At 43.6% G+C, this 24,716-nt stretch overlaps 1 protein-coding gene across 6 annotated transcripts in view; it reads right to left on the reverse strand.

Moving 5' to 3' along the window:
• Positions 1–24,716, reverse strand: part of ehbp1 (EH domain binding protein 1) — a 140,880-nt gene that overhangs the window by 88,681 nt on the left and 27,483 nt on the right. For 5 of the 6 annotated variants that reach the window (XM_056395015.1, XM_056395018.1, XM_056395017.1 and 2 more), the window contains exons 6-11: positions 9,008–9,189; positions 7,275–7,414; positions 5,569–5,691; positions 3,908–4,045; positions 2,722–2,983; positions 273–519 (exon numbers count right to left, since the gene is read on the reverse strand). In XM_056395015.1, coding sequence (XP_056250990.1) covers positions 273–519; positions 2,722–2,983; positions 3,908–4,045; positions 5,569–5,691; positions 7,275–7,414; positions 9,008–9,189 — 1,092 coding nt within the window. The remainder of the gene's footprint in view (positions 1–272; positions 520–2,721; positions 2,984–3,907; positions 4,046–5,568; positions 5,692–7,274; positions 7,415–9,007; positions 9,190–24,716) is intronic. The other variant, XM_056395019.1, reaches the window with a different exon arrangement.

Consider the following 24,716-nt stretch of genomic DNA (forward strand, 5'->3'; position numbering starts at 1 on the left):
TTTGCCTTGTGTTTTAAAGGGAGGTTGTTTTCAATACTTGTTTGGGAAAACAGTTCAAAAGTCCTTTAACATCCAAACCCAGTGCGCAATAAGCACCAGACTGCAATGCACTGTTGAGACTGCTAGGCTGTATTTTATTGCAGTATTTCTATTGTTGTTGCATGTGCATGTGTGTGTGTGTGTGTGTGTGTGTGTGTGTGTGTGTGTGTGTGTGTGTGTGTCTGTCATGGGGATAAATCAAAGTTTATTAAATTCAAGTGAAGCCTGTTTACCTTGGGGGAAGAGGAGGCCAGCTCTCTCCCCATCACTGCTGCCACTGGGCTGGGCCCGACTGGCTGGGTTCTCTCCCTGTCTGGGCCAGCGCTGGGTTTGGGAGCTGGCGGACTGGGGCTGAGGCCAGGGCTGGAACCTGGGGGTGGGGGCGCCCTCCTCTTCTGGCTGCTGCCCACATCGAGGGAGGGGCCGCCAGCGGGGGGCCGCGCAGGGCTCGATGTCCTTGGCTCGTAGAACGGGTTGGATCTGAGAATGGTGGGAAGGGAGAGATGACAGAAGAGAGCAAGATGAGACAAAAAGATGTCATGTTAGAAAGTGCATGAATGCTACACATGATTTCTTCTTTTAAAGTGGAGCTATAGTCATGTGTACAGATAAATGAGTGTGAAAGTATCCAGATTTATATGACCTTTTTCCTCAGAGAAAGACCAACAGCGTTTGTTAACAGGTGACCAAACCAAAACTGTAAAGTATGTAAAAAATGAAAACTGTTGTACAGATTTATATAAAACACAATACATAAGAAAAACAGTGCAATAAATACAAAACATTTAATAACAAAACAAGAAACATTGTGGACTGAACATTAAAACCCATTATTTAAAACCAACTTTGGCTTCAACTGCTCATTATTTAATAGGAAATTGCAACATGGAAACAAGAGTTTGGTGAAATACAATGAACAACACACACAAGTGGTAAGGTAATAGAAGATGCAGGTGCACTGAGGTCAGGTCCGAGTGACCTCATATCCTTACTGCCCAAGGTGGAGCACTGACAGACAGACAGGCAGGAGCACTAAGGCATACACACACACACACACACACACACACACACACACACATGCAAGCATGCACCAAAGCACACGCATATAGCCGCTCTTACACACATACCAGAGTGTTATCAATATACAGGCATGCTTGTGGCACTGAAAGCAGGGGCACGGCCTTGAGACAGTCACTCAACATGCAACAAGCAATCCTAAACAAACAAGAGAATTGGATGGAGAGGGTGGGGGCGAGAGCGAGAGTGGGAAAGAAAAAAACTGATTGACTAGGTATCTGCCTGAAAGAGAAGGTTATAGCTACTCAGTGTCTATCTGACCGCAGAGCGACAGAGAGGGGGGGAAAAAGAAGGGACGCGAAGAAAAGAAAATCAGGCAGGTCTATAGAGAAGCTTTAACAGACCAGCACCGGCTAAAAGACATGTGAAAGGGCTCCAGTCAAAACACTGCGCTGCCCTCTTGAACTTTCTATTCTGCAGAGAACTGCTCCTGATGTAAGAGACAGGGCAAAAGAAACATGCCAGTCAATAACCTGTCTGTCTTTAGGCAGCCCAGAGGACTAAAACATACGGCTGTCTGTGTGACAGCTTCTCTCAACAGCCAAAACCTACCAGTTTACAATTTAGGCACAGACACTCTTTTGCAGAGGTCACACACAATCAGTGAATCAGTGAAAGACTACAACAACAAAAGGATCCTCACAGTATCAAACTTTGTTACAACTCTTAATCACCGATTAAATGTCATGAAACCTTGCTGAGGTAGTCACAGATGTAACTCCTCTTTGACTGACTGCATGGTTTCTTTAATTATAAATTCAAACATCTGTCAAGTTGTTTTGGAGACACAAACACAGTATGTCAACAACTTAAAATTTTCTTGCTTATGAAGTAACTGAGAATTCCTCAGTGAGAGGTGAGCAGGACGAAAGAGGAGGCAAGAGAAATAAAAATGAGCAGAGCCTGGGGAGGAAGTTAAGGAGGATGGCAAGGAGGGAAAGTATGGGGCAACAAATTGATAGGAGGGAGGGAAGGAGCGACGAGGAGGGAAAGGAGGGAGACAAGCTTAAAGAATGCAGTGAAACAACAGCGCCCTTGTTCCTGTTGAAAGAGCTGCCTCGTCACTCTGCCTTGATGGGGGGGGGGCTACAAGTACCCCTCTATAAGAAGGGGTCTTAGAGGACTTGGCCTGCCAACAGTAACTGAACTAGACAGTCTGGATCCTTCCAGAGTGCTTCTACTATGAGCTACTAGAAACCCCGTCAGAAGGCTCTTCTGCTCAACAGTTCAGGCAAGTGTGTTTATCTGACTCCCTCTAGCAAACAATTTAGCGTGGACTTCTCTACTCTGACACACAGAAAAATTTTAAATGTACTGTATACACAAAGAAATTTGCTTCAGGTCTCCTTATATTGCACCAAGTGCAGCTGTAACTAGTGCAAGTTAAAGTGGAAAAATACAACAAGACAAAACCTTCATAATTTCAAATTAATGCTCCATCAATGTCTGATGTTCCCATCTGAAAATATTTCACCTCCACAATGTCAATGGATCAGTAGCCAAGGTCTTAAAAGTCCGGTTTCACATATGTCCCTGTTTCCTGTGTCAGTTGACTGAGAACATTAGAAGACGAAAGAAGAACGTAATGAAGAAATAAAGTCTTACTCGTCAAGCTCCTCCTCCTCATTGTGAGTGGTGTCGGCATACAGGTACTTGCTCATGTCGACAGGCCGTACGCCTTTTCTCTGCCTGGGCTTTGGGGGTTCTGGGTCTGGCTGGGGGTCCATGTCCTGGTCCGGCTCCTCGAAGGGGTTCCCTGGCGTATGTGCGTCTGGTTCATCCGGCTCACTGAACGGATTTGAGGAGTCGTGGTCATAGAAGGAATCGTCATCTACTTGTTTCCGTAAGACCGGCTGTGTAGGAGGCTCTGTTCCGTGGAGAAGAGAGAAAACTGACTGCATATAAAACACACACTATGTACGGGACTAAAACACAGTCTCAATGAATCAATAATATCTCCTTTGTTTGACAAGAGCTTCGGTAGCTTGTCACCCCACTCGGTTCAAGAGGGGAATCAAAATAAATGTGACTGTAGTCCTGGTAACCAGCTGAGGATTATGGACTTAACGTCCTATTTGCCTTCTCATATTGTGTTTTTAAAATAACCTGAGCCACAAATCAACCTGTGGATTCCCCCCTGGACTATTTTATTTTGCTAATGTCAACAGTTCTAATAAAAGCCACACCTGGGCAAAAAATGCGTATGATCAGATCCACAGGAGCTGACAACATCAGACACACATGCATGCCTACACACAGCTGCTACTGAACACAAAACAGCGACCGTATCATCCCCAAAGCAAATAAAACGGATAAAACTATGAAAAATTTCAATACTGGTTTAATAAGATTAGGATGTCACACAAGAGATGAGGCTGAATATATAGAAAAACAACAAGCTAAAATCCTAGACTTCAGATTAAAGACAACTTAAACAAGCAACAGAGTGGGGGAGCGTGTCATTCAAAAAACAAACAATCCATATTAATACACCTGGCTACTCAGGTGGTCAGACAAAAATATTGGTTCAGCCATCTGACTGAAAGCGTTGGAGCCAACCTGCTATAGTTACACATGACTACACATATTCACAGTCTGTGTGTGTCCAAACTTAATCTTATATCGCCTAATATTTCAATGATACTCTCAAAATAAACCTAAAAACTTTTATTGTGGTAACAATATATGATAATAACATCAAAGTCTAAAGCCAGTCAAAAGTCCTGTGCTGACAATATCCATCCACCAAAATAACATCAGACTGAACACACTTAAGTTAAGTTAAACATACCCTCCTCATCGGGATCACCGAATGGGTTGAGGTGGTTCGGATGAAGGTCGTCATCGGGCTCGTCGAAGGGATTGGTGCTCATGGCAGGAAGCGTTTCCTGATCCTCGTCTTCCAGGAAGTTCAGCTTGTTGATCAGCTCTGTCGCCACAGATTCCAGCGTTAAGTCGTATAAATGAACGAGAATAATGAAGAAGAGTGATAACTACAGGGACAAAAATAACAGCAATACATTTCCCAGAATGAAAAGAATACAAACATTCACAAAGCCAAATATACCAAAAATCTGCACTTTGGAGTGAACCACGAGCAAGAGACCGTTCAGTCTCGTATGTAATCCCTCTTGCTGGGGAGCGCAGCCTAAACTTTTCTGTGCTTCTCTGCCACCTCAGCCAACTTCAATGCATATACAACAGTGGCATTCTGGGAAACCTTGTGTGATACGGAGGGGTTACTGTGGGAGACAGTGAAGGCAGCATGGAGTTGCTATGGAGATGCTGTCAGGAGAGGCCAAGCCTTGTCCACTTTATCTTCATCATCCTCACTGTAGCTCAATCGCACGCTGCCAGGGTGTGGGTCAGTTTGAAAAGAGTGTAAATGTGTGTGAGGTAGATGCCAAGAAGTGCTGCTGAGCGCTACGAGAGAATCTGAGTAAAGAGAAAAATGCTGTGTGTATGCGAGTCCCTTGCTCTATATGTAGTGTGGCTATGTGAAGTGGCGGAAGCTGATAAGAGGTACAGCACTTTTCCTTGCCTCTTACTGACAACATTCAAGACCCATTTTAGGCCATGACAAGTGCACATGTGTATGTGTGCGTATTCACATCTGTGTGCGTTTCAGTGTGTGAGGGGTTTGACTGTTGACCATCCAAGCAAGCAGAGTGCCCTCAGAACCCCAGGAACCTAAAGAAGCCAACTTGTGTTTTCCAAACACAAAACAAGTGGAAAATCTTTGCTTAAAATGTTAATTAAATTTGAGGTTTTTTGTGTATTACAAAAAGCAAAACGAGTATGTAGTGAAAGGATGAGTAGTTATCTCTTAACTTCTGATGAAAGAACTAGCCTGCAAAACCATTTATTTTAGTCTTTGTGGCAAGAATGAAAACCTTTACTCTGTTTTATTCTGTCTTTACTTTTCACTCTTTGTTAAATCATCCCAACCTGACTGCATCTAACTTAGCAATGGATCATTTTGCCACATGAGAATACCACTGATCCAAAACTACAAAGCAGCACAACTTTTGTCTTCCTGAAAAGATGTTCTATTTGGAAACCGTTTATCTGGTTTGGTTCACTACCAATTGCAGTAAAATAAAGGAGAAGTTCACACTGTCAAAAAAAAAAAAAAAACACAGAATAGGAACCAAAAGGATGAACACCAACTGATATGTTCACAACACCTTGTACAGCACATCACAACATGAACCAAAATAAACTGTAACACCACATGACCACAACACGATCACAATACCAGTGTCAACGAGGCTCAGGAAGGGGGATTTGAGCCGGGGAGAAACAAAAGGAGAGCTGGAGAAGGAAGGATTAAGAAAAATAAATATATGGATAGAAATTGTGGTAATGAAAGGTCGGGTAGAGGTGACACAATGTTCACAAGACGATGAACGAGTCAGAAAAACAGGAGGTGAAAGAAAGGTGAAAAAAGACCTTGGGAGGAAGCGGCAGGCTTAGCGGTTGCTTTGCGTGCTCGCTTAGGGACACCACCTTCATCATCATCATCATCATCATCCGCATGTAAGCAGCTGAGGGCATTCAACTGGTTTACTATCTCTGTAAACGACAGGGCCATACAGGAAGGGAGGAAGGAAGAATAGCAGTGAACAAGGCAAAATAACACACCCCATTGAGAATATCCACATACACACACACTCCATTTATTTGCACATAGATATACATAGAGATAAAAAAAAAACAGTGCATTTATTTTGGTGTGGACCAAGGTTTATGTCTGCAGTATTATTTTATATGACAAACCAGCTACGTAGCTAACTAGCTGGAAAGGTATTACCTGACTGATGATGATACACAAACACTGCTAATTGTGAACAGGGACGTGTATGTAGATGCTGCAATGCTGTAAGAGCATTGCTATAACAGCTAACTTGTGGTTTAGCAAAGCTGTACCAGTTTTATACTTTGCACACACGAACAGGTGAAGGCTGAAAAAAAGCAAACCTTTACTTTAAAATTATATTTTTTTGAAAAGCTTTCTCAGTTTATGTCACTTGGTTACCTTGGTATATAGCACTGAAGAACACCTAACACTCACTCACATGACTGACAAATACATATAATGTACATATTCAAATACACATACAAAATATATTTTCATGGAGGTGTACAATGCATCCTTTTTAGGTGTAAAACATTCTCTTTTTATTTTATACACATTTCATATAAGAGATAAAAAGAGAGCATATGTTTTGCGGGGGTATGTGTTGGTTAGCTTAGTGTTAGTATAGCTAGAGTTTCTCGCTGGCTTGTTGGGTAGGTATCATCCAAGGGAGGAATACGATAGTAGGAAGTTTTGGCAGCTCGGCCAGTCCTTTGATGCAGAGACGCACGCTAGTGAATCGCTGTAGGCGCTCAATGCATATACATATAAATGAGACAAAGAGCAGGGGAGGGAAAAGAGGGGAGAGAAAGCATGAAGCTTAACATGAAGAGATGGCGCTTTGAAAAGTTGGATTAAGCAACGCAGGAAGCAGCGGGGTCCATACATTAAACCATAGAATGAATCCTCAACATGTATGTATGTATATATGTATGGAGGGAGGCGAGCCACCATCGGTCTACCAGTCCACCGACAGAGGAAGGACGAGAAAGCAAGGAACAAGGGTGTGATGGGGAAAATAAAGCGTAGGCAACAGAAGACAACCTGAAGCGAACTCAACGCTGTAAATGAAGCTCATGAATTTACAAATTCTCACTCCCTCGCATTTAAGCAAGCACACACATGCTCACGCTGACAGAAGCACAAAGTTAGAAGGAAAAAACATATCAACACAGAAGCAAAGTTGATGCCCCACATGAAGCCTGGGTCTTGGTTATTCTGGTCTGGGTGATTATTCAGGAGCGTTGGAGAAGCTGTTCCCCCAAGTGAAATTATTCAGTTTGGGAAAATTGGTCAGGACATTATCAGCACTGTAAATGTCAAATTAGTTTGTCCAGTGCACTCACCAGCTAACTGCTAAAATGGCCGATATAACAGACCAACTTAACTGACACACACACAGAAATTGTTCACTGAACAGTCGTAAACCCAAATGTGAATCTCTGATCTTACAGAACCATACATCTGACACATCTGTCACTTGTCAGTGAAATAAAAAGTGCTTTGTGCCCATTTTTACCTGTGATCTTTGCAGCCTTCTCCTCCTGGTTGACCCTGTTCTCCTCGTCCTCCTCATTCTCCTCCTCAAAGTCGTCCAAGTTGCCGATATCTGCCTGTTTCATGCTCATCAGGCTGGCCAGGCTCTGCATGTCCTCATCACTGGCCCAGATAACACACAATTGGCATACACACAACGCAGAGAGAGAGCTCGTGTTCACAGGTAGAAACAGCTCTTAAAACATATAATACACATGTAATGGTTTTTAAAAATTTTAATTTAACACTTTATTTTCAATGTGTTTGCAAGAAGACAGAAAAACAGACAATTCAGCCGAGAGCTCTCGCTAACAGCTGACAACAACTAGATCCCACAGAAGGATAACAATAGCTCTCTGTCCTCCTCCGTCTCTGCCTCCATCTCTACACCTTACCGTCACAAACACCCGAGACTTCAACTCTCATCCCCACTCAACATCTCCTCTCTCATCCATCCCCATCCATCCCCATCCGCCCCTTGTCTCTGTTTTTTCCCCGCCACCACTTTGTTCACAGATGCATCAATTTCTACAATATTTCTTCTATTTTATGTGCCCCCCCCCCCCCCCCCCCCGCAGTCCCTCGATACCACAGCTTCATCATAATCGCTGTATTCTCCTCTCTGTTCTTTGTGTTTGGTGTTTCCCAGGCCCACAGGCTCATTTGAACTGGTGTGATGGAGTTTGTTTGTGTGTGGTCGACATCATTCCCCGAAGGGTTAACAAGGGTTACGCGCCATCGACCCGCCGTCCGCGCCACAACAAAGGCCTTGCTGCTCTGCTCTCTCTTAGTGTGTGTGTGTGTGTGTGTGTGTGTGTGTGTGTGTGTGTGTGTGTGTGTGTGTGTGTGTGTGTGTCTGTCTTTGAATGAAAGTTGCTGGTATCAAATTAGAATGAATAACAAATGGCAAACACCGTGACTGAGACTGTGGGTTGGTGGAATCAAAGAGGAGTATGTGAGAATGAATGAATAACAAATGTGTGAACATACATTATGTGTATGTGTATTCTTAAACATTTTCACCATTAAAAAAGGTAGTTCTAATATAATTGTAATTGTAATATAGAGTGGTTGCTATTTGAACGTTACAAACTCATATAAAAGGGCGTGAGGAAAACTCTCGACCCCCGCCATCGCTTACTAAAGAACGCTGAATGTGATAACAGTAATCCTTGTAAATCAACACTACATGAGTTTATACTTCAGAGAAGACAATAAAAGGGGAACGTTATGACATTTATGATCAATTAGACTGATGTACCATCCCTGAATATGAACCAGATTATATCTTATAAGTCCTAAATTTGCAGGAAAGCTGCTTTTTGACTCAGCTTATCATTTCCAGAAAGTAAAATTCAGACCTGCTGTGTTTGCATGTAAATGACTGGTGGTTATATTTATGATTGTATACAATATGACTGGAGCAAGAGCTGAGAAGTGGGTTTACTCTTCACAAAAGACCGTATTGAATACTGTGATACAGAATATACTATATACAGTATATACTTTTTAACTCTACTACTTTACCTTTTAACCAAGGACAAGGATTTAATGGAGTTAAACATATTTTGTTTTATTTTTTTAATTCAAAATAGATGACAGGAATCAGACCAGGATTCATGAAGGAATCAGAATTTCAATTGTTAAAATCTTAATGATAAAAAGATACCCTACGTCCACCTAGAAAAGGCGTTACATGAAAATACCCGGACTTACGTGGCCTTTCCCTCACGGAGGAAGATGCAGGAGAGGGAGAACTGCAGCGTGGCCGACACCACTTTCTTCGATAGGGGCTTAAATTTGAGTTTGACATCTGTCTGTGTGGGCATGGGACTGGCGTACTGTTTCATGTTTATACTGCTGGTAGCCAAGGCCTTCCTCCGCCCTGATGGAGACTCCTGGAGAGGAAGGGGGAGAGAGAGAGAGAGACAGATGAAGCACATTCAGGTGAATGAGATTGACAGTGCAGGGACGAAACAGAAAACAGAGGCATATTTTATTTAATCTCAGGATATTCTGCAAGACTTAATTGGTGTTTAATTTTTGTTGACTGTTTTACATCCTCCTTTGGGGAACATGCATTTCAGGTTCAGTAAATAACAGAATAATTCTTTTCATCACTGACTGTGACTGTGATTACAACATCCAGATAAATAATGGTACGTTTGGTCACTGTTAGTTGGTAAATTCAGAACGAGCTCAAACCGGTGCCCTCCTGCACTCTTCATTGTGAATTTGGTTGTAAAATCCCTCCTGATATTTCATATCAAAGGTCCATGCTGAAGCCATTTCTGCTGTACTTCTTTTCAGAGATGTGCCCTGGGTCGGGGGCTAGCAGTCAAATTGGAATTTGGGAATATGCCACAGACAAGATGATAAGAGCTCTGGAATCAGTGACATGGCCCTATGAGAGAGAGTGTGTGTGTGTGTGTGTACACACACCAACTGCTTACCAGAGGACGGTGTGTGAAAAATAAGAACTGCCGGAAAGCCTAAGCCTTGTCACTGACTGCTAGATATGGAAACTAAACAGTTGGGGATGTTAGAGCCTTTTGTCTGCCTTCCTTCTCCCTCCCAACAAAAACTGATGGGTTTTGTCTGCTGTACGTCTGGCTATGGAAGCACCACGCTGTCAGTGGATAGCAGACTGGTTCACCTCCTTGCTGTGTTGATACCACTGCCATACCATGTTCCTCTCTTCTGTTCTGCCTCCTCTGTTTTTACAGATTCTGTTTTTGTGATGGGAAACACATTTCCCTGGTTAAATGATCTCTGTTCATTTGCATGTGAGGAGAGACTGATGTTAGAACCAAATCCAGCGTGAGGATCAGACAGGTTCACACGTGTCTCTTCACAGGCCATGTGGAATGAAAGCAGCAGGCAGCGGAGACACACATCCTCTCTCTTTAAATCTGTCCGATTCCTCTTGGTCTTTCCTTTTGTCTCTATTTCACTGCATGGATGTCTAAAAACAGCATATATGACTGTACACACACCTACACACACGCACATACACACACTTGTGTTATTACAGCACAGAAAAATACCTTCTTGTCTCAGCTGTGAATCAAGCCCCGAGGTTTCATCCTCTCATGTGCACAATGCCGAACAAAGCAGAGCAGCTAGCTCTCTTTCACACAACAGCAGTTTGAGAGCACATATACATATACATATACACTCTGGTGTGTACGGTAGATAAAGCGATACAAGCTCTTTACATTGCCTGTTTCCTGATGTCTTCACACACAAACACACACACACACACACAAATCTCAGAGGCTTTGGCTCTGTGGGGAAAACTCAATCTCAGCCTTATCGCTGAGGACCGCAGGGTATTCATTCGCACACACACACACACACACACACACACACACACACACACACACACACACACACACACACACACACACACACACACACACACACACACACACACACACACACACACGCACACACACAGAGTTATTATCAGTACAGAGTGGTAAAGCTATTGGTAATATTGTGAGAAACTATGTAAGCTCCAAATAGGAAATAGAACTCTATGGGTCAGCCATAGGAGTACCAACACAGTGTGCAGTGACTTCAATTCTCACTGTTTATAACTATTAAACATTACTGGCATTGATTGTTATTAAAGTTATGTCTCACTGCCCAACAAAAAGCCATAATCTCTCACAACCCACTCACAGCTTCTCTCACACTTTCTCATGATGTGCTGTGTCTTCACAACCATAATAATCACATCAAGGAGGCAGTAAAAAAATAATCTTCATCAATATGATCTTAAAAACAACCAGTAGATTAACTGATTGAATGACTGATTCATAACTCGTTCAAAGTATTTAGTCAGGGCTAAAGAGCTCAAGTGGCTGGCATGTGGGAGCCATCTTGTCAATGAAAGGTTGATGGTGTGAATCCCAGACGTGCTGAGGCAACACACACCTTCCCTTACACAAGAGCTACTGTCCAGGTGCATTTGGACAAGACATAAAACCTAAAACTTCTCGGGCAAAGATGATCAGAATCTGTTTCTCTAACCTTTCTCCCTCTGTTTCTATCCTGCCTTTCCATCCTTCCACATCCCACTGTACATCTCATCAAACCCCCATATCCTTCCATCTCTCTCCATCTTTGCCTCCTCTTTCCCACCTTGCTCCGACCAATAATTAAATAAAAAAACTACAGAAGAAACCGACCGACCAACTGACTAGCGAGGCCACTTGACATTTCGTGCTGACATTTGAGACTTGTCGCTTTGGCTGGGGAACATAATGACGTATCATCGCCCCACCACTAACCTCTTCTTCTCAGCCCATCACGAGAAGAAGAAGAAGAAAAAAAACTCTCCCTCTCCACCTCTTATCTCTCTGCAGATTACACCCTGGCTATTATACTAAGCTAATAACGCATGTAGATACTTTATGAATGAATTTGCCAAATGCACCAAACACTTAAGAAGAGGGGATTTAGGAAAAAGGAGGATGGAGAGGAAAGGGGGGACAGGGGGGGAGATGGGTCTTGAAAAATAGGAAATACTTAAGGATATGCAAATACCCTGGCGAAAGAATGGAATAACCGTTTCAACAGATTTGAGTAGAGGCAGCAAACAATGGAAATCTGCTCTATTTCCCCGGATGCTACTTGTCAATCAATGTGTGTGTGCGTGTGTGTGTGTGTGTGTGTGTGTGTGTGTGTGTGTGTGTGTGTGTGTGTGTGTGTGCGTGTGTGTGTGTGTGTGTGTGTGTGTGTGTGTGTGTGTGAAGGTGATGAGGAGGGGGGTAGTCAGGATTAGGGTGACTGGGAGGTTGTGACAATGTGTAAAATGAAAAGAAAGGACAATACAGAAGTTTAATTTATTACAGAGAGAATAGGACTATCAATATGCTCTCTCTTTCTGAGCCCAGAGAATGACTAAATACCTGTGTGTGTGTGTGTGTGTGTGTGTGTGTGTGTGTCAAGAGAAAAAAGAAAAAAGGAAAAAGAGAAAATGGAAAGAGGGAGGGGTAATGGCTATATGCTGCCTCCTAGCTGCATCTCTGTACAACTGCAGTTCATCATTGAAGACCAACAGTGAACTGTATCTTACAGCTCTGTGCGACACTCACACAAACCAGCCCACATGTACCAAGACTAAAGAAGAAGAGGAATCAAACCTGCAACCTGCCTTCAGTTACTCTGCACTGCTTATTTTTGTCATAAAGGACAATGAATGACTTTCATTTAAGAAGGGTGTGTTTGTGTTAGAGCACAGTGCGTTAGGGTACCAGTCCTGCCCCTACTCCCCCGGTGCCAGCTGGCCCCGGATCGATTCACAGATGCTCCCCTGGTGGGGGGGCAGGGGTCAGGACAGGAGGGGTGCCCGGGGGTCCTGCTGAATCCCTCTGCCCCAAAATGCCAATGGGACGGGCCGGAGGAAGGAGGGGTCGGATCCTTTTGTCACTGAGAGATGGATTAATTAGACTGAGTGCTAAAAGAACCTGGCTACTTTGTATAGACCTGGTCTAAGACAGACAGACACACACACAGACACACACACACACACACACACACACACCACACACACACACACACACCACACACACACACACACACACACACACACACACGCGATCAACAAGAAGAATAAGTGCGCAATACGTTCGCACACACACACATACACACACACATACTAATCAGCTAATGGCTTTATAACACAGGTCACCAGTTAATTGGTTTCTAACTAAAAAACATGGTCGACGTTCCATATTGATCCATATACTAGAACCACTTTTAATAACAAGTCACACATCAACATCATTTATTCTTAAACTGACCATGTTCCCAAATTTCTGGTGTTAACTGGGAAAACATGCAAAAGTAAAAAGATTAATATATTTCTATTCTGACTGTGACAACTTTCATGTCCTGTTGTGCTCCTGCCATCGCCGGCAGTATGTATGATACAACCGACACGTTAATACCTGAAGTGACTGTAGTGATGTTTAGTTTGTTGTTGGGGAAGATTAAAGATAAAAACATGGCTCTGGTATCACAACGATGATGGTAAGTGATGAATCACTGGTTCCACATCAAGCAGATGATTATCAGACTTAAGCTTGCTGCCACAAAACAAAACGATCCTAAACTGGAGGGGAAAGGGACAAGCTGAGGTCAGTTACACTCTGGCTGCACACCATGTTAAAACAGGTTGATGCATTTTTTAAAATATTTTTGCAGTCATAGCAGTTCATGGTGATCCGCAGAACTATGGCAGATTGATCAGTTTCTAAATCATGCAACATTGTCCTGTTTTTTCTTAATCTCCTCTTGTTATGAAATGTGTTAATTGTAAAGCTATGTAATACAATACCTCACCCTTAAAGCAGCCAATACAGACACAGAGGCTATAAATATTCGAAACTGTACACAGGCCATTGTAATTTGTATTCACACAGTTCAGAAAAAATAAAAGCCAAACTCAATTTACCCTATAGAATAACCCTGAGGTAGCACCGATTAGCCCTGCGCCCCAACACCCAAAATCAGCTGGCTCTGGTTGAATTCAGCAGTCAGCAGATTGGAGGTGGGGTGGGGGGGCACGGTGCTATTCCTCTTGCCTCAAGGTCACAGTTATTGGAAATGGAGACATCCAATGTGCTCACATCTCTCTTTGAAACCACACACAATGGAGTGATTCCTCTGTGTCAATTTGGCCTCCCCTGATAACTGATAAGGCAGTCCTTTTTACATACCACCTATGAATACCGCACTATAGACACACACACACACACAGATTAAGACCAATTTATTCATCTGCTATTATATGTGAGGATTTATTTTTTTTTCCCCAAGCAGTGTGTATGTGTGTGTATTTTAAAAGGCAACAATGGACATAAAAAGGCATGCAATACTATCACTGCAGTTATGTGAATTACAATAACAATGGTCTTAATAATGGAATGAACTGTGCAAATGGCTTTCATGTGTATTGTAACGTGCGCTCACACACACAGAGTCTCTCTCTCACACACACTGACGCACACGTAGAAAAGAAAAAAAAAAAAAGAAGAAGAGGACCACAGGATTTCTCTTCACTAGAACCACCTCGTCCGAAGGGGGTGGGGGGTGCGATGGGAACAACAACAAAAAAAGACAAACAGCTGAGGGTAAGTGAGAGAAGGAAGTGAGCGGAGAGAGTGATTAGTCACAACAAGGGCAGTAACAGAAAGGACAGCAGATAACAGCACAGTGTGTGCCGTAGATTTAGATGAATATAGTTCAGCATGACTCTAAGCTCCAGACACAGAGTCCTTTTTCTATCATGCCAAGATACTGAAAATTGGACAGACTGACGTGCAGCCTACTACCACGCACACGGCTGTACTCATGAGTGGAGGAACTACACATAAACAGTTACAAACAATAACAACAACTGTGTATGACAGAAGAAAACTCACGACTGGTTTCAAATCTCATGAAGACTCAATGAAGAGGGTCACAAGACAGGATTTAACGTGGGTAGGTGACGCACAATACCAGCTACCAGTATACCAGCTCGAGAGTGGCCATTTTATAGCCGAGTCTGACCTCTGACCTCTGACCTAATTGTGGGGAGGCCACATAAAAACAATTTGACATGTTTTTCTCTGATCAAATGAGTACAGACGACACTTTTTATTTAAGGGCAGTTTCATTTATAATCTTAAAGTCTCCAGTTTGTGGGATATGACAAAAAAATCTTTGTATGAAATGAATGAAACGCTGCAACATCACCTCCTTGCAACAGAGATGACTGAGCAGTGTGTGTGTGTGTGTGTGTGTGTGTGTGTGTGTGTGTGTGTGTGTGTGTGTGTGTGTGTGTGTAAAAGAGAGAAGTGAGGGATGGGGTTAAGCTAGACAGCAAGAGAAAGAAAGAGAGAGGAGAGAGAGAGAGAGAGAGAGAGAGGAATGCCTTTAATGCAGAGTTGCCTCTGATGGCAACAGATGAAAGGAGGAGAGTCACAAACCAACCAGTCCTTAAAAAGGCCTAATCCTAACTGGGAGAGGAGCGGTGTTTAACTGGGGAGTAACCTATTGCTAGCTTGCAGCACAGAGCAGACACACACAGACATTATGTTGAGAACTGCGATATTTCAGAGGTTCAACAGCATTAAAGAAACATCTAGATACAAAAGCTATCACCTCCACACCAATTAGAAAACCTTTTCAGGATGAGATCTAAGCTATAACAAGAACAGTAACCTGTCTTAACACTGGGTCTGCAACTTAACTGTTAAATTAATAAAATGTCAACAAGCCTGTTACAAGTTTTGTTTGTTTTGTCCGACCAACAGTTAAAATCCAAATATATTCAATTTACAGTTGTATAAAACAGAGAAAAGCAGCAAATCATCAATTTTGGCATTTTTGCCTGATAAATGAAAATTGATCCAAATTTTTGCCAATTACCAGCGGAACAATTAATCAGCTAATTAAGTAATGGATACACTGAAATCTGCCACTTTCATCAAGCTTTTCTAATTAGTCTACATCGTAATTCACAACCAGCGAAAAATGCTTAGATGGACACCCAGCCAGTATCACATGTCCTCTCCTTCTCCCTTCATTTCTGTCCCTCCCACCCTTGCCTCCATCTCTCTCTCGTCTTATCAGTGTGTCCAGGGTGCCCTCCTCTCTTCAACTCTCTGGGTCTTTCTTTTGGGTGGCCCTCAGTGCCCCCCACACACACTCAGACCCAGAGCATGCACTTCAGACAGGGGGCTAATGGGAAAATAAATTACCAGCAGGCAAAAGCCCTGGCTCTGCACTTCTGCCGGAGAAAGAGAAAGGGACATGGGGGGGGGGGTTTGGAAAGAAGAGAGAGTGGAAAGAGAGAGCGTGGAAAGAGAGAAGGGTAGAGGAGACAGAAATGAAAGACAGAGAGGTGGACAGAAAAGAGACTGATAGAAAGAGAAGTCATGAGAAAGGGGCGGGGAGAGATGGAGAAAAATGAAAGAGGGGCAAAAAGGAAAGACAGAACCAAGAGGGGGGAGAAACAGGGAGAGAGAGATAGGTCCACAGGATTATAGCTAGAGTTCATTCCTGGTCTATGAAGTGCCTGCTCATCACTTTTCCTGCCATTTCACCATCTCTGGCCATCGTTAAGGCCTAAAATGGCCAATAACATCACCACACACTCACAGCCGCTGAGCCAATACCCCCCTGCTACTCTATCTGGGATTGATTACTCCCCCTGAATGAAGCAGTAGTTCAGATATCAGGATGGCAGATTCACCCTGGTGGCGTGCAGTGGTGGAGGTATGTGTGTGCGTCTCCTATAAAATCTATGTATAAAGTTTGACAGAATTGAGAGACATGAAAAAAGGGGGTGAGGCAGGTGGGGTGTCAATCCATGTTTGAGTGGGTCTGTCTGTGTATGTGTGTATGTGTAACCACAGCTCTTTACAGTACACACACTGCGACAAAGACACACCTATAGCAGAAAACTTAACCAATACAGCAGATCTGATACACTGCTGACAAAATCCACTGTATATGCACGGACACAACCTCTGGCAGGTACACACAAATAAGAATACAGGCTTCTAGTCATGTTAGAAAGTGCTGGTATCATGCTAGTATTATTAAGACTTTGCGGTGATACTTCAGCTATCGGAGAACAGGATGCTAACGGTTTTCTAACATCATCTCAAGAACAAACGCACCCTCTATATATCAAAAATATCAAATGATGATTTCCAGGTAAAGACAACATGGGGATAAATCAGAATCTCCATATCCACTCAATTCTCACTTTAAGGATCTGTTTGTTTTAGCTGTTTAAGGCAGGCTGCTGAGATCTGACAGAGCTATGATAGGGCCCTAATCCAGAGCAAAGCTGATTTGCTTAAGGGGGAGGGGGGTTAAGATGGCCTGTGACAAGAAACAATTGCCCCAAGTGAGAGTCTGCCTCTCTCCCACCCTGCTCCATGACAAAGGTGTACTCTCCATGCTAAGTGACAAATCTGGGGAGACAAAGAGCATTAGCAGGGTGATGCTCTGCTTCAGTGCCTCTGATTGTGGCCAACTCAAAGAGAATCTAATATGGATTTTAAAAAAAGGAGAGGGAGAGATTAGAATGAAAGAGAAACAATGAACACCTTCTACCAAGGGGGAATTAGTGGAGGGATTGGATAAGGAGCTGGTGTGCCTTAGTGTGTGTGTGTGTGTATGTGTGTGTGTGTGTGTGTGTGTGTGTGCATGGGTGAGTGCTTGTTCTTTGAAATTCCTTTTCCACGAAAGAACAATAGGGTTCCCCCAATTCTGTTGATGTGGATTCTATTTATGTGCATTTCTATGTGACACACACTCACTACAGAAACACAAACGGCTCCCTCTCATATCTAAACATCTACATCGCGGATGAGCCCTTTGGTCTTTGATCTTTTTCGAAGTGAAAAAGGAGGATAACCTATAACTGTCAGGTTCATTCATGACTAATAACCAATTGGCATTAACACAATCGAGGGGCCACCATACTGCCTCTGGTGGTGTTCTACCCAACCGGTAACTCCTGGGTTGCTTAAAAAGACATTTAAAGCTTTGTGGATCGTGTTCGAATTAGTTTGAACAAATTTCATGCCACTTTGACTTTGTTCGAACTTCATTATTTTGAAAACCTGACAGCCCTACTATGCAAAAAATGTTTTTGTTTGTCTGTAATGACATTCATTTACTAAATTCAAAAGATAATTATGACAAGTGACACATCCGATACGAGCACCGCTTTCATGGTGGGAATGTGTCCTTCGCTACATCTCCTCAACACCCATGGGTGTACTCCAAGTACAGATTTATATCCCAAACAGAGACAGAGACATGTTTGGGGATCAGTCTAACTGTCAGTGGCTGGCTTAGCACTGGCATCAGAGCAGATCACAAGACCCTATTCATTGCCACTTAGCAGAACAGTCGCCTCAGTTTGCCAGAAACTGTGTGTGTGTGTGTGTGTGTGTGTGTGTGTGTGCGTGTGTGTGTGTGTATGCGCATGTCTGTGTTCACTCCCTAAAATGCTCATACACACACACACACTTGCACGTACTCACTATGAGCGGATCTTGAGGAGATAATGTCAGAAGAGTCAACCTACACACAAGTTTAACCTAAGTTCATCACATATGCCTCTGTGCATGTACACACATCTTCTATCATCACCAGCACCACCCACGCACGGATCTACAGAGCTAACGACCGGCCCACGCAGGCCCAGCGGGTCAAGCTTGTGGATAAACAGGGGGATTTGCTGGGCCAGTGTTTTGCGGGCCACACAGGCCTGTCTCCATCGCGAGCAGCCATCTTAAGTCGCACAGAGAAAAAATAAATAACCGAGAGATGGAGATAATAACTGTTCCACTGACTTTGTCCCATCGCGCCTCACGTCGCACCAGAACTGTCTGACCACCCATCATCGCCATGTAACACATGACACCGAAAACAAGGTGAGATGAGGACGGGGAGGAAAAAGTCGGATTAGAGCCGACCGAGGAGGAGGGCAGGTGACAGGATGTGTAGCCATGAAGTGATAGAGGGTGACCTCGGAGATGACTGATAACAGAGGGTGTGGCGGCCAATAACGTACCACTGAGAGCCTACGATTAGATAGTGGGACTGTAGCTCTCAGAAATGGAAAGCAGAAAATGGCAAAAAAAGAATGGTTCAATAAATCACTCAAGAAAACCGAAGCTTGTATGTCAACAGTCGTCAATGTGTAAAACTAAATCCAAGAATAATTTAAGCTTCATACTTATTAATGTTCTGCAGCTTTAGGTGCTGCAGGTCAGCTCTGGATATGCAGCTGCACAACAGGTGTCGCACGTGCAAGACAATTTAAAAGAGAGAGACTCAATGTGTGGGATGGCTTTTACAACAAATGACACACCTTGAACAAATAGCATCTGAGTCTCCCTGCTTCCTCACTACTTTGTCTCCCTCACCTCCTTCTTACCTCCCCACCTCGACTTCCCACGTTCACATCGCTGTTACTGGTTCAAGGCTCAGTTTACACCTACCTAAAGAAATCCCTGATACAGTAGACACCTCTGCTGAACCTTGCCAGCAGTTGTGTTTGTAGGTGAATGTGGGTGTGTGTGTGTGTGTGTTTGTGGGGGTTTATGTGTGTGTGACTCAGTGTGTGTCTTCTGGGTCAGCTTGGGGACAGGAGGCAGTAACAGGAGGAGGTGGTACAGAATGTTTTCTAGACTGGCACAAGCCTGTACACAGTGAGCTGGCAGCTCCTGCAGGGCCCAGACAAGCCTGGCCACACAGAACAGCCACCCTCATAGTGCAACAGGAATAAGCTTCTTTTCAGGTATTTTCATTGAAATGAAACGTCCGTTTTGCTACCCTCTATCACTATCTCATAACACAACGGCATATTCTACTATAGTGACTGATATTATGCAATAAAGGCTGCCCGCTGGAATATAGCTATAGACACTGAGGTTACGTGGTGTACATCATAAACTTCTAAAATACCAGGATGCCCAATTTTTGCTGTAGGTCTTATCTTAGAAAAATGCTATGGTATACAGATGCTCATTTGTTTTTGTCTGTTTGGTATACATAAAAGAACTCCACCATCCACCATGGCTAAACAGCCAGTGAAAAGGGGGGCACGTACAGGGACATAAACTTCAGTAAAAGACATTAAAAGTACTGGAATAAGTTTAGAATAACTTTGTTTTGTGTTTTGTTTTGAGGAGTATACGAGTCACGTCTGCATAGACTGTGACTTCCAAGTTCCTTCACTGGCTGCAGTATCAGCTTGCAGTGCTGTATTCAAAAGCAGTTTGATGAAACACTATATTAAACTTTGTTGGGGGTCAAACGTCAGCCTAAAGCTCTTGCCATCTGGACACCACGCGTCCCCCACGCGTCCCCCACCAATCACAACCTCTCACCTTGTTTAGGCATGCTACCGTCCCACCGCCTTTATATGTCTAGTGTTGAGATACACCTTCCATTAAAGTTTTGCCAAAATAATAGTACTGACATCTCATCCCACACACACACACACACACAGACACACGGAAATTCGGGTGTCATCATGTGAAGGCCACACAGGGGGAAAGAAGGAGGTGAAGGGTGACATATGTGTTTTGATGTTTATTTTGAGGGTCAAACGTCACACCGTATGAAGCAAAACAAAAACCTGCTTGGGCTGTTTTAGACTCTGCGTGTGTGTGTGTGTGTGTGTGTGTGTGTGTGTGTGTGTGCACTATAAATGTATCTATATGTTTGTGTACGTGTGTGACAGGATGTGAGTTTGTCTGTGTGTATGAGATGATGTACATGTGACAGATGATGTACGTGTGTGTGTGTGTGTGTGTGTGTGTGTGTGTGTGTGTGTGTGTGTGTGTGTGTGTGTGTGTGTGTGTGTGTGTGTCTGTGTCTGTGTGTGTTGCAGCGTCTGGTGACATCTGCTGTGTTGTTGGCTGGGAGCGGAGCGCAGCGGGCTGCAGGAGCCTCAGACTAAGGAGATGAAAGCCGAGGTCACAACCTGGACCAGTGGGACAAGACACACTCACTCGCCACAACACACAAACACAAAGTCACACATGCAAACATAAAAACATACACACAGACTCGTAAACAACATACACAGACTGTATGCAAAGGCACACCCACACTGCAAACATGTGTCTCTCTCACTCACAGCATGCGGGGAGAACATAAGGACGAGAGACAAGAGATGAAAGTAAACAGGGCAAGGATAAAACGGTAAAGCAGACAAAACAATATGGAGACAGACTAAACATAAAGCAACACAAGAGACAGAGAGTGAGAGAGAGTGAGGAGAGTATGAAAAAGATGATGTAAGCACAGAAGCAAAGCCCCACTTCGTCAGGGGCAATAGTTTAATCAGTTTAATTAAAAAACACATGCATGTATGCATGTAAGCAAAAACACACACACACAAAGATAGAAGATATGGCGTGTGCCAAGCAATAGTGTGCCAAAACTGTACAGAGCAGAAGGTGCCTGTGTGTATGGGCGTATGTGTGTGAGCAAGAAGAGACATATGAATGGATACATTATGGTACAGGTGTAAAAAGGAATGCATTTTAATGAGGCTAATTATCATTTCAATCCTTCAAAAATAACTATCCCCGAAGTAGCTCCCAGAGCTCAGTTTTATTTTTGTTTTGACTGACCAAAAGTAAAAACAAAACAAACTGATATTTCATTTAAAATGATGTAAAACAGAAAAGGGAAGCAGATTCATTCGCTGGATTATTAACTAAATAGAGAATACAAATCCACAGGCTCTCAAATGGACACCACCCACACACACAGACACATTCACACACAAATGTGACACCCGCACAGAGACATAGTGACACGCACACCTCATGGTGGTGGTAGCAGTTAGTCAGCAGACCGGCCATGTGACGGGGTGGTGTGGTGTGGATTAGGGGCCAGTAAGCCTATTAGGGCGACAGGAGGGACCACCCGGCCTCCGCAGCCACCTACAACCCACTAAAACAGACACACAGACAGACACACAGACACACACACAGACAGACAGCACCCTAACACATAACTCACTGACACACATCAGAAAATCAGTTCCCCATACACGGGAGCAGTCTCTCACAAAGACACAAATATACCAACACACACGGACACACACTGAGGTACAGATACATGCACCTTTTTGTTCATTTGCTGGGAGCTCAGTTGCATGGTGTCAGTTGCTCTGTATTGTCATTTTCTTATTTATCCCACAAAAATACTAATCAATGCTTCAATTTGCAAAAGTAATGCATGAGAGCTGCACACATTTAGGCAGCATTTGGAGTTGTGATAGTTAAGTGTGTGTGTCTGTAGTGCGTACTCGCTGTGTGTTTGTGGTTGTGTATATGTGCCCACATGGGGAGGGGGGTCAAGGCATGGTGGGTAATCACCAGCATCTGTTGCCTCTCCTCGGGGCGATTAATTAGATTAAATTAATTTGGAAAGCGTGTGTGAATGTGTGATCCCATACTAAGAGCGCCCCCACCTTCCTACAGCGACACACAGACACAGACACACACACACACTTACATCCTTCCACATTTTAACAATAAGGCATATATTATTTAAAATTAGCAGTGTGAGCACACACAAACAACTTGAGCGAACACACACTCTTCGTTCTGACACAATAAATGAAGCCTTTTGAGTTCTCCAAACTATTTAAGAAATGGGAAATGAGCAAAGGTGAAAACTTTGGAGACACACGCGTGCACACGAGCGCAAATTAATCCCAATTTGTCGGCCTCGGCACGGGAGAAACTTTTGGGATTTCATACTTCATACCAGCTTTTGTCACCTTTGCGTGAATAGCCGAGGGTTGAAATAATTGTGTTTTTCTTCCCCGAGGCCCAGTCAGCGCTCACAAGCCACTGGCCTACGTAATGTGTTCCAGACAGAGGAAGGGGGGGGGCTATACACACCATGGCTATGGGTACAATACAGGGAGCGTGTGTGTGTGTGTGTGTGTGTGTGTGTGTGTGTGTGTGTGTGTGTGTGTGTGTGTGTGTGTGTGTGTAAAGGTGATGGAGGTAGGTTGGCGTATGTATGTGTGAGTGGTGGGTGTCATGGTTTTCCGCTGTGTGTGTGTGTGGTGAGATGAGTGTGTGCGTCTGTGTCAGTATGTGACACTGTGTGACTGTATGAGTGTGTGTACGAAGTGGGAGCTTTGTGGTGTGGAAATGGCCTTAATGGAGTTGGATGTGGTCCACAATAGACAGGAGGACATCACCTCAGAGAGAGGACTGAAAGAGAGAAAGAGAAAAGAGATAGAGAAGGGGAAAGAAAGCAGTGGCAACATGGCCGAAACATCATCGTAAGCCATGATGAAAACACTTTTATATTCAAACACTGGTCCACACATCCTTCCTTTGGATGTCAAAACATTAGCTTTAAGGAAAACTGAGCAAACACCCTACAAAAAGATCAGTATTCAGCAGGTTTTTAACCTTTTTGTATGGCTCCGTGACAGATCTTTTTCCTTTTATGCAGCAGAAAAACACAGTCACTCCGACTGCAACCACTGTCTAGGTTTTGAAGTATAGTAAGTGGCAGTTAAAGGCCGCCACTGCTATTTCAGAATCGATATTTAAAATGTGGCAACATGCAGCAGACAGGCTGTCAAACAGTGTGAGCGGTGATGTGGCAGAGCAGCCATAGATTTGGAAATTCCTTCTTTTCTGAGTGACATTGATGTAATGTGAGTGAAGAAGGTGAAGTATGAGTTGGAGGAAGAGAGATGGGGGAGGAGCAGGGAGAGTGGGCCTTGGAGTGTGTATCACTGTATATTCAATGTATTCAGACATAATAGCTTTTCACTTTAAATACAACAGTCCTGCATATATGTGTGTGTGTGTGTGTGTGTGTGTGTGTGTGTGTGTGTGTGTGTGTGTGTGTGTGTGTGTGTGTGTGTGTGTGTGTATGTATGTATGTATGTGTATTTAAATCCTCCCACAAAGCTTTGAAGATGAGGGAAGTTGGTCTACCATCTCCAGCTTTGGTTGAAATGCAAACGCATAGAGAATACACACAGACATACATACACACATTAACCCCCCCCCACCACATACACACAAAAGAGCCTGTAAGCACAATGCCTTCAAATATAGCCGTCCAATCTTTTGACTCTCAATTTGCCCACCTTTTTGATAATACGCGCATATTTGAAAAAGGGTGAAAGGCAAGGGTAGCATGCAATTTAGAGATACTACTGTGTAGCCATTTTCAGCCTGCCACCTCTCCCTCTCTCTGTCACTCTCTCTCTCTCTCTCTCTCTCTCCATCTTTTGATTATGCGATTCGCCTTGGCACACGAACAAATAGAGGAGAGAAAAAGGTAGTGTTTGACACTGCCATTTTCAATGACAAAATACAATCTAGCCAGGGCCAGTAATTCGACGGGGAGGGATTAGCCTAGCGCGAGGTTGGGCCCCCAGATTAAGACGAAGCCACAGCGCGGGGATCTTGAATTTCATCATCTCCGGCGCTCAGGCACAATGGCGTATTCTTCCCCTTTCTCCTCCGCTGTCTGATGAGGGGTCAGGAGAACTCACCTCTCCTCTTCTTCTGTGCCTCCTCCTCAGAGCAGCACTCACTACCGCATTCATTCATCTCTCCTGACTTTATATTACCTTAGATACCTGAAGGGTGGGGGTGGCACAGGGGATCTGAGGTGTCTGTGCACTCATGCTTACACAAGCAGAGTCAGAATAAAATATGATCAGACATATAATAAACATCTAATATGTATGGATTACATTACACCTTTTGTCACACATACATCAACACAGACATACGGGCGCATGCTTCCTCACAAAGATACCTCTCCAACTGACACACAGATATACACGGACAAACACACAGGTGACATAAGGGGGTGATCCAATGAATTAAGT

Source organism: Seriola aureovittata, chromosome 14, assembly GCF_021018895.1.
Source record: "Seriola aureovittata isolate HTS-2021-v1 ecotype China chromosome 14, ASM2101889v1, whole genome shotgun sequence".
NCBI lineage: Eukaryota > Metazoa > Chordata > Actinopteri > Carangiformes > Carangidae > Seriola > Seriola aureovittata.